At 38.9% G+C, this 20,041-nt stretch overlaps 1 protein-coding gene across 2 annotated transcripts in view; it reads right to left on the reverse strand.

Moving 5' to 3' along the window:
- Nucleotides 1–1,226: 1,226 nt before the first annotated feature.
- The window catches only part of rcan3 (regulator of calcineurin 3), a 92,003-nt gene continuing 73,188 nt past the window's right edge, over nt 1,227–20,041 (reverse strand). For both annotated transcript variants that reach the window (XM_061895960.1, XM_061895961.1), the window contains 3 exons: nt 13,368–13,541; nt 9,947–10,118; nt 1,227–6,452 (listed from right to left, as the gene is read on the reverse strand). In XM_061895960.1, coding sequence (XP_061751944.1) covers nt 6,298–6,452; nt 9,947–10,118; nt 13,368–13,541 — 501 coding nt within the window. In that variant the 3' untranslated portion in view covers nt 1,227–6,297. The remainder of the gene's footprint in view (nt 6,453–9,946; nt 10,119–13,367; nt 13,542–20,041) is intronic.

The following is a 20,041-nucleotide window of genomic DNA, read 5'->3' on the forward strand; positions in this document are numbered from 1 at the left end:
TTGCATTAAATTTGACAACTGTAATTTATAGTGAATATATTAAAACATGATATACAATAGTAAAAAGCACCTTGTAAGTAAACTAAAAAGACCACATATTTTGAGACAAATTACATAAACGATCATTTTTCAAAGGTCTAATACTCACAACGTAGATTTACATTGGGTAAATACAATAAGGGATTGCTTTTGAGCAAAGTTTGCCACCAGTCTAAGTCTCCTTACTCTCCATATAACATTCAGGTATCCACGATTAAGGTGAAGGAGTACGTGTCGTAAGCTATTGCATTAAATTTGACAGCTGTAATTTATAGTGAATATTTTAAAACATGATATACAATTGTAAAAAGCACCATGTAAATAATCTAAAAAGACCACATACTTTGAGACAAATGACATAAAATAATTTTTCAAAGGTCAAATACTCAAAACTTAAGATTTACATTGGGTAAATATCATCAGGGATTGCTTTAGAGCTAAATTTGCCACCAGTCTAAGTCTCCTCACTCTTCGTATAACTTTCAGGTATCCACGGTTAAGGGGAATGAGTACGTGTCGTAAAAATAAATTATATTTATACATGGTTAATGCTATGTTCTGTAATTAATTGCACAAGTTATTGCATTAAATTTGACAGCTGTAATTTATAGTGAATATATTAAAACATGATATACAATTGTAAAAAGCACCATGTAAATAAACTAAAAAGACCACACATTTTGAGACAAATTACATAAACGATAATTGTTCAAAGGTCAAATACTCAAAACTTAGATTTACATTGGGTAAATACCATCAGGGATTGCTTTAGAGCAAAATTTGCCACCAGTCTAAGTCTCCTCACTCTTCGTATAACTTTCAGGTATCAACGGTTCAGGTGAAAGAGTATGTGTCGTAAAAATAAATTATAATTATACATGGTTAATGCTATGTTTTGTGATTAAATGTTCAAGTTATTGCATTAAACTTGACAGCTGTAATTTATAGGTAATATATTAAAACATGATATACAGGGATAAAACACTTACATCATATAACATTTACAGCCTAATTGTATTACTTCTTTACAATCACTTCCCTACTCTGGAAAGAAAACTATGTGATTTGTTAAAGCAATCTGTAAAAAAAAAAAAAAAAAAAAAAAAAAAAAAAAGCACATTGAACAAATATTAGGGTTGTGTTTTGTTCAGATAAATCTCCCTACAATAAATGACACCAAACATGTCTTTTAAGAATAAGTCTTTATGTCGTTTTTTTTTGTGAAACAAAGGACTATCATACTACACAAATAGAAGCAGATACTGTAAGATAGAGACAGCGATCTCTGAGAAAGATGTACAGAACATGACATTACACATACCGGTATCATAGAACTGTAAATTATTGCTTGTTTTGCTACTCTTGTTTTCTGCATTTCCTACAATACAAGACATAGTAGTCACAAAGAAAATATGAAACCAAAAATGACAAACAGCATCTTATTTTTTGTTTGTTTTAGTAGGCGCAGAAATGACTTGTCTCCATGACAACAAGAGAAGCCACACACTACTGGGACCGAGCCTCAGCAACATAAAAACTTGGCATATTATGTACAAAAATATACAAAAAGTCACCACGCCGGCCCTGAAGGGAGTTCCCGCCAACCCACTTCCCGTTTTGTTTTCATGTACTGTTCAAGTTGAATGTGGCGCCGATACAAACGGTGATCCGACTTCGCTCATGACAATGAGACCATGATAAAAAGCAATGACGATTTTGTTACGCAAAAACCAACAAAATCGAGGCTGGGGTGGGGAGTAACGGGACACCAGACGGACACAAGACAACAAATAAACAGGAGACCACCACAAAACACTGATAGTTAAAGTGCTCACATGCATCTTGTGTTTATTAATGACCCTTTTATGCATCGTTTGTTCGATCACGGGCCATTGTCCTTTGCCATTGTAAAAAAAAGAAAAAGAAAGTGACAGCAATCACATAAATAGTTTTACCACCTTTAAATGCTTCAGGGTTATTTTTAATAGTTCTTGGGACCACGCAAAACTTTCAGTGGGCATTAATTGGCCAATGTAATGCCATTTAACAGAAACTAATGGATAATAACGCAAATAAAAGTGAGTTTAATCATATTTTACTTTAGATGGTTGTACTGCTTTGACCCGAATATAAGACTTTTTTTGTTTACATGTGAACAAACAGGTGGCGCAAAACAACTTCTTCCCAAGTACTGATGGGAAAGTTGAGGTCAGTGAAACTTGAGTCTTCGAGTACTTGTGAGTCAGTGACAGTAGTCTTTGTCAACCCCTGGTTCAGTGAAACTCAAGTCTTTTGTCAGTCTGTGAGTCAGTGAAACTAAAGTCTTTATCAATCCATGAGTCACTGGAACACCAGTCGTTGTCTACCCCTGGCTCAGTGAAACTCGAGTCTTTGTCAACCCGTGACTCAGTGACACTCGAGTCTTTGTCAATCTGTGAGTCAGTGAAACTAAAGTCTTTATCAATCCATGAGTGACTGGAACTCCAGTCGTTGTCAACCCCTGGCTCAGTGAAACTCAAGTCTTTGTCAACCCGTGACTCGGTGACACTCTAGTCTTTGTCAATCTGTGAGTCAGTGAAACTGAAGTCTTTATCAACCCACGAGTCACTGGAACTCGAGTCTTTGTCAACCCGCGAGTCAGTGAAAAATGAGTTTGTGTCAAGTCACAATGACTTAGAGCAACTTGAGTCTTTGTCAACCTGTGAGTCAGTGAAATTCCAGTCTTTGTCAACTTGCGAGTCAGTGAAATTCCAGTCTTTGTTGATCGGTACTCAAACTTGAGTCTTTGTAAATCCACGAGTCAATGAAATTTGATTGTCAATTTGTAAATCATTAAAACGTAAGTCTTTGCCAATCCATGAGTCAGTGAATCTTAAGTGTTTGTCAACCTTTGAGTCAGTGAAATTCCAGTCTTTGTCAACTTGCGAGTCAGTGAAACTTGTGTCTTTATTGATCAGTACTAAAACTTGAGTCCTTGTAAATCCGTGACTGAATGAAATTTGATTGTCAATTTGTAAATCATTAAAACTTAAGTCTTTGTCAACCTTTGAGTCAGTGAAACTCGAGATTGTCTAGTAATGAGTCAGTAAAACGCCGATCTTTGTAAGGCCGTAAGTCAGGGAAACTTGAGCCTTTGTCAATCTATGAGTCACATAAACTTGATTCTTTCTCAACCTGTGAGCCAGCGCAACTTGATTCTTTGTCAAGTATTCCTGATTCAGTAAACCTTGACTCATTGTCAACCTGTGAGTCAGTGAAACCTGAGTGTTTCCAAAATAAACAATAGTTTCTCAGTTCCTGGTGACAAGAATGTTCCAAATTGTATAAGTAGACGTTAAATGTGTGGCGCGCAATAGCTACTGATTGTGTTTTACAATGAAATAACGCAAAAAAAAAAAAAAAGAGTTGAATTTGGCTGTTAGTTGAGTTCCATTACCACTATTGTACAACTCCAACAGCACTGCTCGATACAACAATGGCATGTTAATAGTAACTCAGGACATTCAGTCATTAGAACTAATTCACTGTATTTCCACCTTGAATACAGCAACTATGAAGCAACCTCCATAGCTTTGTTCGCTTTAGCGTGTTTGGCTACCTATTACGGACAAGTGGTGCAAATTTTAAAACTTCTTGTTGAGAGTAGCATAAACCTCTTTTTGTTAAGTGTGTGAACAATAAACCTCACCCACAGAAAGAAATATTAGCTCTATTATTATTATTATTAATATTAGTAGTAGTAGTAGTATTGTTGGTTTTTAGCTTGGTTAGCAAGCAGGCTAACTAGTGCCTTTCTCTTTTGTTAGCATACTAGCATGTTTTAGTACCTCAGCTACTAACAGATGATTACTCTCACTTTACTTTTGGTTATGATTTTTTTTTTACGTGTTGTACTACATAAACAAATACATGGCGCAGAGATGTGTGACGTTACCTTGACAAGCATCTATTGAAGAGCTCTCTCAAGCGGGGGCCATTTTGGCTCCCATGAAAGCGATACAAAGTAATGTTGAATGGTATGAACACAGAAATACTAATAGATATTTATTCAGCCTATTTTCACCAACACGGATTGGTTATAGCGTCTTAAAGGCCTACTGAAATGAGATTTTCTTATTTAAACGGGGATAGCGGGTCCGTTCTATGTGTCATACTTGATCATTTGGCGATATTGCCATATTTTTGCTGAAAGGATTTAGTAGAGAACATCCACGATAAAGTTCGCAACTTTCTGGTGTTAAGAGAAAAGCCCTGCCTCTACCGGAAGTCGCAGACGATGACGTCACAAGTGTGGGGGCTCCTCACATATTCACATTGATTTTAATGGGAGCCTCCAACAGAAAGTGCTTTTCGGACCGAGAAAGCGACAATTTCCCCATTAATTTGAGGCAAGGAGATCCTTTTTTTTTTTGAGGATATTGATAGCGACGGACTAGGAAAAAAAAAACAAAAAAAACGCGATTGCATTGGGACGGATTCTGATGTTTTTAAACACATTTACTAGGATAATTCTGGGAAATCCCATATATTTCTATTGTGTTGCTAGTGTTTTAGTGAGTTTAATATTACCTGATAGTCGGAGGTGTGTCTCCACAGGTGTCTTGACGCCAATGTCTCAGGGGAGTCGACGGCACAAGCTCAGCTTTTCTCCGGTAAGAAGCGACTTTTTAACCACAATTTTCTCACCGAAACCTGCTGGTTGACATTCCGTCTTGATTCATGTTCGCTTGACCACGCTCTGATCCATAGGAAAGTTTCACCTCCAGGAATTTTAAACAAGGAATCACCGTGTGTTTGTGTGGCTAAAGGCTAAAGCTTCCCAACTCCATCTTTCTACTTTGACTTCTCCAATATTAATTGAACAAATTGCAAAAGATTCAGCAATACAGATGTCATAAATACTGTGTAATTATGCCGTTAAAGCAGACGACCTTTAGCTGTGTGTGTGCGCAGCGCTCATACTTCCTAAAAACCTGTGACGTCTTGCGTACACGTCATCATTACGCGACGTTTTCAAGGCGAAACTCCCGGGAAATTTAAAATTGCAATTTAGTAAACTAAAAAGGCCGTATTGGCATGTGTTGCAATGTTAATATTTCATCATTGATATATAAACTATCAGACTGCGTGGTGGGTAGTAGTGGGTTTCAGTAGGCCTTTAAATAAACGGAAAGGTGACAATGGTCAAAGTGGTATCCTCCAGTTTGTGGAAATACGTGAGAATGTTTGGTCGACATCTCATCAGGCATCTTTAAAGTCTCCCTTTTCCTACAGCGAGGACACAAACGGACAAAAGACGAGCGTTATATTTACAAGCTAGACGTCAAGAACCATAATAATAAAAAAAATTAAATTAAAAAAAAAAAAAAAGAGCAGCCGTCAGAACAAAAGCTTAGCTACAGCACTGGAGGTGTCGTAACATTCAAATTATAGGGGAGCGGGAAGAAAACAACTCCTCAGCCGTAAATGTGCTTTTTGACGAGTCAGCATCATGCATTTCCCAAAACAAAACAAAAAAAAAACAAAAAACAACCTCAGCTCAGAATTAAGCATGCAAAAAGTGTATCAAATACACAATAAGAACACACATCTAGTAGTTAAGCAAAAAAAGGAAAAAAAGGAGAAAAAGTGAAACTTGTTAGTCACATATGGCGCTCCGTGCAGTGTGGGTATATTCCGTTAGTAGTGTATCACGCAGTAGTGTGTGTGTGTGTGTGTACTGTATATACATGCAAACAGGACCTGATATGAACATGAGTGAAAAAAAACAAAAAAAAAACACACATTGTGCATAAAACACCATTCGCATTGAGGTGTGAGCTAACCGGTTAGCGAGCTAGCACTAGCGAGAGCGTACATGTGAACACCATGGCGCCCCCTGTTGGTGACCCTCACCCTTGTTGCTGCAAACCAAGGACTTTGGCGGGTCAGTAAAGGGGGGGCACAGTCACTCCAACACCCGCTGCCCACAGGAATGTGAAGACTGTGTGTGTGTTTGCGTGTGTGTGTGTGTGTGTGTGTTAGAATCTCATCATTCCCTTCCAAGCCGCCTCATTTGGCAAAAAACGCCTCATTTGGATCAATGATTGTTGGTTTTTTTTAGGCTGAAATGAGGGGCGTCGCTCTCTGTGAGTGCAAGACAAAAGAGAGAGATAGAGAGAGAAAGAGAGAGAGAGAGAGTAGGAGAGATGTGTTGCAGGTCATAGAGGCGGCCAAAACGAGCGTGGGCCACTGTGTGTGTGCGTCGAGGCGCCGTCTCTAGTTGAAGACCTTCGGGGGACCGTCCGGGCGTCTGGTCTGCACGATTTCCTGCTTCGGCCGCCCCGCCTCCTCGTCCTCCGTCTCGCTCTCGCACACGTGGACCACCACGCTGGGAGTGGACTCTGTGCCGGCGTGGAGCTCATACTTCTCGCCTGTCATGGTGACACAGCAGATGAGCGTAATGTATCCCAACAGACCCTGGGCCAACCAAGTGTTTAAAGGGGAACTGCGCTTTTTGAGGAATTTTGCCTATCTTTCAAAATCCCCAGGCGAGACAAGAACACAAATGTTTTTCTTCTTTTAATGCATTCTAAAGGCCTACTGAAACCCACTACTACCGACCACACAGCCTGATAGTTTATACATCAATGATGAAATATTAACATTGCAACACATGCCAATACGGTCGGTTTAGTTGACTAAATTGCGATTTTAAATTTCCCGCGGAGTTTCTTGTTGTGGAACGTCGCGGAATGATGACGCGTGCGCGTGACGTCACGGACTGTCAGGAAATATTAGCTCAGCACCAGTTACGGCTAAAAGTCGTCTCTTTTCATCGCATAATTACACAGTATTATGGACATCTGTGTTGCTGAATCTTTTGAGGTTTGTTCAGTTAATAATGGAGACTATAAAGAACAATGCTGTTGGTGGAAAGCGGTGTATTGCAGCTGTCTTTAGCACGGAGACACAGCCGGTGTTACTTTGTTTTTAACACAGAGCGGTCAAGCGAACATGTTTCTCTACGTCAACTAGCATGTTTTTGGATGGGAAAATTGTGATCTATATCTTACCGGAGACAACATTGGATTATTCGTCCTCCTGCATAGCTGTTTAAAAGGCAGAAGTGAGCTTGGCTCCTTGGCTTCTCTCTGAGACACCGTGTTCACCGCAGCCATTCGACCTTGAGGTATGTCTTTACAATCTCACTAAAACACTATTAAAACAATAAGCAGATAAGGGATCTTCCAGAATTATCCTAGTAAATGTGTCTAATTACATCTAAAACGCTCACACTGCCGGCGCCCGAGCCGTAGCTTTTTATTTAATTTTATTATTATTATTTTTTCTAGTCCTTCGCTATCAATATCATCATTCACAAATCTTTCATCGTCACTCAAATTAATGGGGAAATTGTCGCTTTTTCGGTCCGAATAGCTCTTGCTGCTGGAGGTTCCTATTAAAAACAATGTGAGGACGTGAGGAGCCCTCACCCTTGTGACGTCATCGTCTGCGACTTCCGGTAGAGGTGAGGCTTTTTTATCAGCACCAAAAGTTGCAAACTTTATCGTCGATGTTCTCTACTAAATCCTTTCAGCAAAAATATGGCAATATCGCGAAATGATCAAGTATGACACATAGAATGGACCTGCTATCCCCGTTTGAATAAGAAAATCTAATTTCAGTAGGCCTTTAACTCGTAAACAAAGGTGATTAAAAGTCACCTTACTTTAGAGTCGATGGGAGGTTCTTTATTCCGCCAAGAAAGCCCTCTAATAAACACCTAAAAAAGCAGTGTTGTCCCGATACCAATATGTTGGTACCAGTACCAAAATTATTTCCAAAATGTTGGTAATTTTCTAAATAACGGGCACCACAAAAATTTCATTATTGGTTTTATTTTAACAAAAAATCTTACGGTACATTACCATATATTTCTTTTGCAAGCTTGTCCTTAAATAAAATATTGAACAAACAAGACAACTTGTCTTTCATTATTAAGGACGCAAACAATAGCTCCTAATTTAGTTGCTGACATATGCAGTAACATATTTTGTCATTTATCGTTCTATTATTTTGTCAACATTATGGTAAATGGAAATGTACTTGTATAGCGCTTTTCTACCGCTTTTTATGAGCCCAAAGCGCTTTGACTGTATTTCCACATTCGCCCATTCACACACACATTCACACACTGACGGTGGGAGCTGCCATGCAAGGCGCTCACCGGGACCGATCAGGAGCAAGCATGAAGTGTCTTGCCCAAGGACACAACGGACGCCGTTGCCACGCCGTATGAGGAGCAAACTGTGAAAATTGATTATTTATCCACTTGTTCATTTACTGTTAATATCTGCTTACTTTCTCTTTTAACATGTTATATCTACACTTCTGTTTAAATGTAATATTAATTTATTCTTCTGTTGTCTGGTTGGTGGTACAATAAAAAGTCATGTTTTCCAATTAATGAATAATCGTGTAATTAACAGTGATAACACTATCAATACAAAAATAATTGTGATTATTATTTTTTGCAAAATCGTCAAGGCCTAATGAGGATTATGTATAATTCTTCATCCAAACGGGAAGATATAAATATCCCATCAGTAAATGGATGTTTTGGGATACTTTTTGAGCTTTTTATAAGCAGATTACAGCGACTCCCATTAGCTCATTGTTGTTTTGCTAGCATATATTTACAAGTTAGAATGCATGAAAGAAAGAAAAACATACAGTGTCTGTGCTTGTCTTATATAAGTATTGTGAACGATAGACACACCTCCAAAAAAAGTGCAGTTCTTATTTACATATACACCGGAACTAGAATGTGAACAATTAGGTCAAGGATTGGAGTGATGGTAAATGTACACAATAAGTCTCCACTTTGATTTTTTTTGTGGGTTTACTTGTAATTAGGGTTGTCTTGACTCGATATTGATATCGGTCCTTTATCAGCAAAAAAAAAAAAAAAACGGATGACACTGTATTGGCTTGCATCTAACATTTCTGGAAAAAAGCTCTGATACATGCAGTTCTGCAGTGCATTTTTTTTGCAATGTTCCACTTCAAAAAGGAAGTGGAACATTGAGGCTTTGAAATGGAGGTTTGGTTCTCCTTGACTTCTTTTGTGTGTGTTTTTGTTTTGTTTTGCAGAGCCTCTGCGGAACAGTCACAGTGATGACAAAAAAGAGGAGTGTAATGATTACGCTATACAGGCTCAGTAGACAGTCACTACAGTATCTCTACAAATAATAACAATATAAAAAATATATCTGAGCTGGGCACAAAATTCATACATTAGCAAATCCCTTAAATGAAAGCTAACAAACAATAATGACGGCCATTATTGCAATTGTGGAATTATTGTAGCCAGAGGACATAATCTAGTCAGCCTCTGTGTTCAAGGCTGGCCGTGCACAGCTATTCAAAGCACAGACGACAACACATGACAGACTGAATAGAATAAAGTCTCCAGATTGCATCACAGTTGCCATGGAGATACGATCAGACTGCTCGCAGACAAGCGGAAATTGGCTGTGCAAGAAGCTTTTCATCGTGCGACGCCTCAAGCTGCAGTTACAACGGCAACACCGACAGAGGGCGTCAGTGTGCTGCACACCGATGTTTATCTCATGGACAGAGAGCTACTTCCTGACTCCTCGAGTTGCCAGAGGCAACAGTCCAGCACTTTTGTCCATTCTGGTCGTTCTTGGCTCGACAGGAGAATTTAATGTTTTTTTTTTTTTGTTTGTTGATAAGAAAATATATTAACAGATAAGACAGATTAAAGTGATCGTCCAGCACAAACATAAAGATGTTTTCATTCACGTTTGGAGACTTTTTTTTTTTTTTTTCAGAAAAACGTTGATTAAGCTGCAAATTCACTGGTGAGGTAAACATGATTAATTTTGTCAGGAGTACTGACCTGGTCCCAGCTTGGCGACCGCACACAGCAGGTCGTAGTTGATGACCGGCGTGGCGTCCTCACTCTGACTCCAGCCCACGGGCGGCGAGGCGGGCGGCGAGATCAGAAACTGTTTGACGGGCTGGGGAGGCGCCAGGTACGACTTGTCGATGTCTTCTGTGCCGTTCTGGACCTGTTTGAAAAGAAAGACATGACATGGATCAGAAAGTATTTCATATAAGTATTCAACCACGGTGCACACCTGCAGATAGTCCCAAGCATACAGAGGAGGCCTTTATTTGCTCATACAATACCAGCATGAATTTTCCAATGTATATATTTGTACTCCCTCGTCCCAGGAAAAATGCTTTGCGGAAATATTTTATTTATAGATCTGTATCGCTCTGGAAAAACCTGCCTCAAATTCTCACCAGCATTGAAAGTAAACAGGTTTTTAAAAAGAAAGTAATATTTAATCTGAGTTTTTAACTTAGTTTGCTTGTTAATGATTTTAATTGTTTTTCTATTGTGTAGTTATATTCATATGGTAATTATTATTCCGTGACTGTAAATTGTTTGCTTGTTTTCTTATTGATGCTTTTATTTTTTTCTGTATCATGTAGTTATAATTATATGCTTTTACTTGTAATTGTATTGAGTTTGTGGACCCCAGGAAGACTTGTGGGTTTTTGTGGCAACCAGGTAAGGGGGATCCTAAATAAAAATCTAAATCCAATATATATTTCATAATAAATACAACAATAATAATTACAAAGAACTTCTTTGTCTAAGAATATTGCAATATGGCAGGGGAAGGGAACCTACGGCTCTAGAGCCAGATGTGGCTCTTTTGATGACTACATCTGGCTCTCAGATAAATCTTAGCTGACATTGCTTAACACAATAAGTAATGAATACTTCCGCTGGTAATCACAGTGCTAAAAATAATGTTCAAAATATAAAACACTCTCATGCATTTTAATCCATCAATCCGTTTTCTACTGCACCTGTTCAAGAAATCGCATTAATGGTAAGAAGTATTTGATATATTATTGGTTAGCTTCAGAATAACATTGTTATTAAAAAGAATATGACACTTATTATACTCTAAAAATGTTGGTATTACTTAAAAATGCACACATTTAGTTCTATTCAGTTTTGAAAAATATTATATGGCTCTCACGGAAATACATTTTAAAATATTTGGTTCTCTCTCGGCCAAACAGGTTCCCGACCCCTGCAATATGGCCTTCTATGATATATTATGTGAATAATCAATAACAATTACTCTATATCAGAATCAGCTTTAATGGCCAAGTATGATTAACACATTTGACTTGGTAGACTGTGCTCTTTTTGTTCTAAACTTATAAAGAGTATAAAATATATTACACATATAGATTAGATTTTATTTGTCATTGCAGGTTATACAACAAAACATTGACCAATCTTACTAACAGCATCCCTAAAATTGTTAACTCAATATACAATTATTGTGCATTTTTGCATGTATGATAAATATAAATGGTAAATATGGTAAACATGGGTAAAAACTAATTTAAAAAAATGTATTGCATTATCATTGGTAATGTTTGTACTTTATCTCGTTCTCATTACCATAGACTTCAGCTTTGCAGATGCCACATCAGCTCTGCAGGCAATGTGTGTGCGCACGTGTGCGTGAGAGAGAGATAGTAAGGTTCATTATGACAGCTGCTTGTTGTTTTGTCGAGGTGCCGCAGTGATTTAATCAGTCACAGCAGAGGTCATTATTGGAGAAAATGCAACTTTTCTCCTTCGCAATCATGAAAATATGAACAATATATTTATATATATATATATAGGGGCTTCACGGTGGAAGAGGGGTTAGTGCGTCTGCCTCACAATACGAAGTTCCTGCAGTCCTGGGTTCAAATCCAGGCTCGGGATCTTTCTGTGTGGAGTTTGCATGTTCTCCCCGTGAATGCGTGGGTTCCCTCCGGGTACTCCGGCTTCCTCCCACTTCCAAAGACATGCACCTGGGGATAGGTTGATTGGCAACACTAAATTGGCCCTAGTGTGTGAATGTGAGTGTGAATGTTGTCTGTCTATCTGTGTTGGCCCTGTGATGAGGTGGCGACTTGTCCAGGGTGTACCCTGCCTTCCGCCCGATTGTAGCTGAGATAGGCGCCAGCGCCCCACGCGACCCCGAAGGGGAATAAGCGGTAGAAAATGGATGGATGGATGGATATTTATATATTTTTTGTTCCATTCTCCTAACTGTTTAACGATTGGATGTAACAACACTGATGGTAGACACAGGATAAACGAGAAGAAAATGAGAAAAAAAAACAACTAGGGGTCTCCTGATATAACGTTTTTCCATCTAATTTGATAACGATACTGGAGCGTTGCATATTGGCCGATACCAATATTAATCTGATACGATATGAACACAAATCATGCATACTTGTATTATTTTTTTAGCTTGGAATGTTAGAAAAGGTTTGATGAAGTGGAATTACTCAGAAAACAATGGTGGGTATGAAATACACAAATGTATATACTGTATTACTGGAATGGACTCATGCGGTCTTTAAGTTAAAGTTGAGTAGTAATTGTTTCATAATAATATTTCATTAAATTAAGCTTATGACACAGTAAGCTGATTGATGCGGACACATTTTTTACTTGATACTTTCTAATTAGCTTCTGCCTTAGAGACTTTGGAATTTGTGACTTTGAATCTTTTAAGTATTATGCAACTATAATTATTTGATACTTAAGACTGCAATACTGTTCAATTAAGGACACTAACACGTATGTCAAGCTTGTGTGCTTAGCTGTTATGTAGCTGCTAGGTCCATAGCCTACATCCCATCATGTTTATCTTTTATAAATTACTTGACTAAAATACAAGAAAAGCCCAAACTTCTGTGCTTACTGGAGAACATTTCAATGCCAACTGGCTGTCTCGCTTTGCACAAGTAAACACTGCTTGTATCAGTTTTTATTTTGAAGATTTTAGATGCAACCTGATATTATTCGATTATTCCTTTTCTTTTTAATGATATTTGATATCAAATATCAATATCGCATCATCTTTTTTGGAGTAAATTGTCCTTGAAAAACGTAAAAGTGCACCTACAGCTCAGACAAACCTAAATGTGTTGCATCTGCAGGGAAGGGATGGCCTTTATTCTCAAGACAACATAAAACACATTGATTTGTGTTTAATCACAAGCTTTGTTCTGCAGCAGGCTGGAATAGCCACAATAACAAAACCTAAGTGAGTTAACTGCCGAGCTTGTAAAACCCTTAATCCTCTTATAATTACACACTGATAATACTGTCGTACAAAGTAGATTATGATGTGATATCGTGAAAATCAATTTACACCTTGCCACATGTTTCGCAACCAAGCAAGATTTCTTTTGTTCGACTCTGAATAGGTCCAAGTCACCTGGGCAAAGTAGAGTTTGAGCTTCCTGCCGTTAAACTCGGACTCGTGGAGTTCAATGCGAGCGCGGGCGGCGGCCTCCGGTGTGTTGAAGTTGATTCGGACTCTTCGGAAGCTTTTGAACATCTGGAAGGTGGCCTGGTCGTCGTAGATTCGAAACAACGCCTCGAATCTCTCCTGTGTAACATGGACAGAAGGATATCTTGACATTAATTTCAATGTTTTCACCCCTATGTAAAGCATCCACAAGGAAGAGCAAGTGTTTTCCCTCCCCTGCAGGGCGGCATAGCTCGGTTGGTAGAGTGGCCGTGCCAGCAACTTGAGGGTTGCAGGTTCGATTCCCGCTTGTGCCATCCTAGTCACTGCTGTTGTGTCCTTGGGCAAGACACTTTACCCACCTGCTCCCAGTGCCACCCACACTGGTTTAAATGTAACTTAGATATTGGGTGTCACTATGTAAAGCGCTTTGAGTCACTTGAGAAAAAGCGCTATATAAATATACTTCACTTCACAAATACAGACACTCAGCAGCTACAGCTCAAAAGCTCAAATATGTACCCATCCATCCATCCATCCATTTTCTACCGCTTGTCCTTTCGGGTTGTGGGGGATGCTGGAGCCAATCCTAGCTGCATTCGGGTGGAAGGCGGTGTACACCCAGGACCAATTTTTTAAAAGTCAACCCAATCCATTGGAAATAACTGTGAATAATATTAAAATATGAAGCACTGTTTTATAATACACACAACTGTTCAATAAGGTTTGTGTTAATTTTAGATTAAAAAAAAAAAAAAATTAATCCCTTTTTTAATGTCCTAACAGGTTCTTGTGTTCTGATGGCTTATCTCAGTGGTTCTCAAATGTGGGTACGCGTACCCCTGGGGGTACTTGAAGGTATGCCAAGGGGTACTAGAGATTTTTCAAAAATATTCTGAAAATAGCAACAATTCAAAAATCCTTTATAAATATATTTATTGAATAATACTTCAACAAAATATGAATGTATGTTCATAAAATGTGAAAAGAAATGCAACAATGCAATATTCAGTGTTTACAGCTAAATTGTTTTGTGGACATGTTCCATAAATATTGATGTTAAAGATTTATTTTTTTGTGAAGAAATGTTTAGAAATAAGTTGATGAATCCAGATGGATCTCTATTACAATCCCCAAAGAGGGCACTTTAAGTTGATGATAACTTCTATGTGTAGAAATATTTATTTATAATTAAATCAATTGTTTATTTTTCAACAAGTTTTTAGTTATTTTTATATCCTTTTTTCAAAATAGTTCAAGAAAGACCACTACAAATGAGTGAAGTGAAGTGAATTATATTTATATAGCGCTTTTCTCAAATGACTCAAAAGCGCTTGACATAGTGAAACCCAATATCTAAGTTACATTTAAACCAGTGCGGGGGGCACTGGGAGCAGGTGGGTAAAGTGTCTTGCCCAAGGACACAACCACAGAGACTGGGATGGTGGAAGCGGGAATCGAACCTGCAACCCTCAAGTTGCTGGCACGGCCGCTCTACCAACCGAGCTATATTGCCCCATGCCAATGAGCAATATTCTACACTGTTATACAATTTAATAAATCAGAAACTGATGACATAGTGCTGTATTTTACTTCTTTATGTCTTTTTTCTCAACCAAAAATGCTTTGCTCTGATTAGGGGGTACTTGAATTAAAAAAATGTTTACAGGGGGCACATCACTGAAAAAAGGTTGAGAACCACTGGCTTATCTGAATAAGACAAGGAGACAATAACTGAAAATTAATACTGAAGATTATTCTACAAAAAGAGTAAGTACAAACAGTAGCAACACCAGCTATTTTACTCTATTCTATTCTGGCTGCCTCTCTGAGTTATTTGGGCATTGTCCAACAAAACCAAAAATTAGCCTAAGTGTTTGATTTTGGACCCACACACATTCGTCCACTCTTGCTTTATCACGTTCCTGGCACCTGTTTTCAACATCAAAACCCATCCATCCATTTCCTACCGCTTATTCCCTTTGGGGTCATGGTGGGCACTGGTGCTTATCTCAGCTATAATCGGGCGGAAGGCGGCGTACGCCCTGGACAAGTCGCCACCTCATCACAGAGCCAACACAGATAGACAGACAACATTCACACTCACATTCACACACGAGGGCCAATGTAGTGTTGCCAATCAACCTATCCCCAGGTGCATGTCTTTGGAGGTGGGAGGAAGCGGGAGTACACGGAGGGAACCCACGCAGTCTAGGGGAGAACATGCAAACTCCACACAGAAAGACCCTGAGCCCGAGGATCCAACCTAGGACCTTCGTATTGTGAGGCAAATGCACAATCAAAACCATATAAGATATTATGTGTCTGCAATTGCGAAGATAAAATCACAGAGTGTGCTCATCATGTTTTGTCCTTGAACATAACTACTGCAAGTGAATAGATAGTAGAGATGCGCGGATATGCAATTATATCATCCGCAACCGCATCACCAAAGTCGTCATCCACCCGCCGTCCACCCGAACCATCATTAAAACAGAACCGCATCCGCCCGCTGAAATACATCAGAGGTCGGCCACCTTTACCACTCACAGAGCTATTTAAACCCGTTTCACAGAGTAATGTAGACTATTGGAGCCGCTAACGTTCTCGCGAATATCCAGTTGGAGTTCATCCTGATGACAAGAATATGGGCGTGCTGTGAAGCCATTGCCTTTGACACCTTCAACAACATGTACATACCGATTGTTAGTCCGGCAACATGTGTGCAGCTTCCGCAATCACACGTACAAGATTGAAAGGCATACTGGGTGACACAGAGTACACTGATGGTTGTGATATAAACAACTTTAACACTTACTAATATGCGCCACGCTGTGAAGCCACACCAAAGAAGATTGACAAACACATTTCGGGAGAACATCCTCACAATAACACAACATAAATGCAACACTACAAAGACCCAGAATCCTTTGTATCCGTGACAGTCCCTGAATATATTTTACACCCCCGCACCCCCAACCCCCACCTTACCGACGCACGGGGGGTGGGTCATGGATACAAATGATTCTGGGTATTTGTTGTGTTGCGTTTATGTTGTGTTACTGGGAGGATGTTCTCCCGAAATGTGTTTGTCAATCTTGTTTGGTGTGGCTTCACAGCGTGGCGCATATTACTAAGAGTGTTAAAATTGTTTAAATCACAACCATTAGTGTACTCTGTGTCACCCAGTATGCCTTGCAGTCGTGTGTGTGTGATTGCGGAAGCTGCACACAACATGTTGCCGGACTAACAATCGGTATGTACATGTTGTTGAAGGTGTCAAAGGCAATGGCTTCACAGCACACCCATATTCTTGTCATCAGGATGAACTCCAACTGGATATTCGTGAGAACGTTAGCGGCTCCAATTGTCTACATTACTCTGTGAAACGGGTTTAAATAGCTCTGTGAGTGGTAAAGGTGGCCGACCTCTGATGTATTTCACAACATGATGCTGGACTAACAAGCAGATCGTACATGCTTGTAGAAGGCGACAAAGTCAATGGCTTCATAGCACGCCCTAATACTTATTATCTGGGTGACTGCCGGCAGACATTCTAGAGAATATTTGCGTCTCTTATTGTCTTCTTTGCTTTGTGACACGGGTCTTAAATGGCTCTTTGAATGGCAAAGGATACCGATCCCAGAACCATGTATATCAAATATTTCCGGATGGTTCAACCGCCACCCGCCCGAATCTAATTAGGATCTATTTTTTCGTCATGTCACCCGCCCGACCCGCGGTTTATCCGCGGACTCCGCGGATGACACCGCAAACCGCGCATCTCTAATAGATAGTGAAACTCCCTAAGCATTCCACTCTGCTTTAAGGTGGAAAATATTACCTTAACAGTCTGCTAAAAATTCCATATCGGTTCATATCTGTATCATTTTTTTTTTCTGCCAATAATGATATTGGATAAGGTATTGACTGGATTTTGGCGCGTGAGTTATGACCTCATCAAACGCGCCACAAAGCAATAAGCTGGCTACCTACCAAACTAATATGTACCCTGCCTGGATTTATTTCTAAGTTTCACTATCAGATCCTAAAAATGCAATTTGCAGTGACTTTAAAGCTCTGGTTTAAGTATGCGATCATGAAGGAGGAAGTCGTCTTCCTTTAATAATCTAGTACAATACACAGTTTATAATTTTCCTAATTGTATTAGTCAAGTGTAGTAATTTCTTTACTATTGATTCATTTGAAGGTCAAATGTATTTACTTTTTAATCTGGTAGATGGCATATGATTGTTCTGAAACACAGCAACACAGAATCAGTGCAATACAGCTAGTGAGTGTGTCATACACTCACTGAGGGATGACTAATCAAGAGTTTCATATGTTGCACGTTACTTTGTTCTTATCTAAATGTTTGTGCAGTTTTATTGTACATTGCAGCGATATTTAACTAAAATTCAAATAGGTCCAGAAAATTTCCAGATCTTATAACCAGAACCATGAAGTCTAAAATAGAAGCACTAAGTCAAAATACTTAAAAAATTTCAGCTCTGAGTTTTGACTGGTTATTGGATGAGTGCGAAAAACAAGAACAAGGTGTGGTATGTAGGTGTGTGTGTCTGCATGAGAGAAGACCCCAACGGTATTCGGACCAAACAGCTAAATTTTTGTTTCATCTGACATCACATGGACAAAGATAAGACCTTCTGGAGCAAACTTCTGTGGTCAGGTGAAACAAAAAAATTGCTGTTTGGCCACAATACCCAGCAATATGTTTGGAGGAGAAAAGGCGAAGCCTTTAATCCCAGGAGCACCATTCCTACCTTCACGCATGGTGGTGGTAGTATTATGCTCTAGGCCTGTTTTGGTGCTTCACAGAGAGTAAATGGGACAATGAAAAATTAGGATTATCTACAAATTCTTCAGGACAACCTAAAATCATCAGCCCGGAGTTTGGGTCTTGGGCGCAGTTAGGTGTTCCAACAGGACAATGATCCCAAACACACGTCAATAGTGGTAAAGGAATTGCTAAATCAGGCTAGAATTATAAGGTTTTAGAATGACCTTCGCAAAGTCCTGACTTAAACATGTGGACTTGTTTCTTCAGAATCAAGTCCATGTCAGAAAACCAAAAAAATTAGCTGAACTGCACCAATTCTGTCAAGAGGAGTGGTAAAAAAATTCAACCAGAAGCTTGTGGATGGCTACCAAAAGTGCCTTATTGCAGTGAAACTTGCCAAAGGACATGTAACCAAATATTAACATTGCTGTATGTATACTTTTGACCCAGCAGATTTGGTCACATTTTCAGTACACCCATAATAAATTCATAAAAGAACCAAACTTCATCAATGTTTTTTGTGACCAACAAGTATGTCTTCCAATCACTCTATCACAAAAAAATAAGAGTTGAAGAAATTATTGGAAACTCAAGACAGCCATGACATGTATGTGAACTTTTGGCCACGACTTTACATAATAAAAACATCCAGAAGAAAAATAAATTAGAATTTTGTATGAACACATTCCATTGCCTATAAAATACAAAAAAAAACATAAAACTAACTACAACTTAAGTTGGGTTATGTTTTGCATTTTCAGACTCTGTTTTAATGAAAGACGAGGCGAAATGGCTTATTTGAAAATAAAGATTGCAAACCCTTAGAATAGCTTTTTTAATAGGGTTTCTTATTCATGAACCTATCCAATATAGTAAGATGTCTTTCTTGTTATTATTAGAAAACAAATGTTATTTTATTTGACGGGTCACAGTGACTTTTTTGTTGATACTAAATGTTACAAATAACAAACATACTACATTAGAATATTTGTTTCTGTCATGCCTGTTAAGCAAGGTTTATGTTTTGTCATGTTTTGTTTTGTTTTTGGACTCTTGCTTCACGTTTTGCATTTCCTGGTTTTGTTTGTTTCCATGCCAACCCATTGATTTTCACCTTGCCATCCTAGTCACGCCCCGTCCCTCAGCTCTAACACCTGTTTCTCATTACCACTGCTACTACTTAAGTCATTTGCTTTCTGTTCATCGTTCTGGGAACTTTGCTTGCCTTCACGCACACACGCAACCCTTGCTGCACCTCCTTCATGCCCTCGTCCATAGTTCCGTGTCAAGTAAGTTGTTGTATATAGTTCATAGTTTAACGCTTTTGTGCTAAGTCTTTTTGTTTATGTCCATAGTTCATTCATGCCATCGTGCAAGTGTTTTTGTTTTCCTGTTTGTATTTTTGTAGCCAAGTTTTTTACCTCCTTGTGAGCGCCCTTAGTTTGTTTATTTTTGTATTTAGTATTAAAATAAACAACCATGTACTTACACTCTCGTCTGGCTCGTCCCGTATCCTCTCTGCATCGAAGAAGCAAAAATAATCCATGTCCAGGTGTGACAGTTTCATTTTGCACAAATATGCATCCAGTTGCATCACAGTAAAAGAACCACAATGTGTTCATTCATTCATTCCACTGGCTGTGACTTGACATTATGTTGACGGAAGACCTTCTGCATAAATCCGTATCGGTTCATACCGGTATCGGAAATGAGGTGCTGGAAAAGTATCGGTATATTGGATATCGTTAAGAAAGCCAATATGGAGCATGCCTAGTTCAAATATATAATGTGTGTTTTCCTCTGACTTAGTGAAGAGCTGTGAGGCAGAGCTAATATTCAC

The sequence above is a fragment of the Nerophis ophidion genome, linkage group LG03 (assembly GCF_033978795.1).
Source record: "Nerophis ophidion isolate RoL-2023_Sa linkage group LG03, RoL_Noph_v1.0, whole genome shotgun sequence".
NCBI lineage: Eukaryota > Metazoa > Chordata > Actinopteri > Syngnathiformes > Syngnathidae > Nerophis > Nerophis ophidion.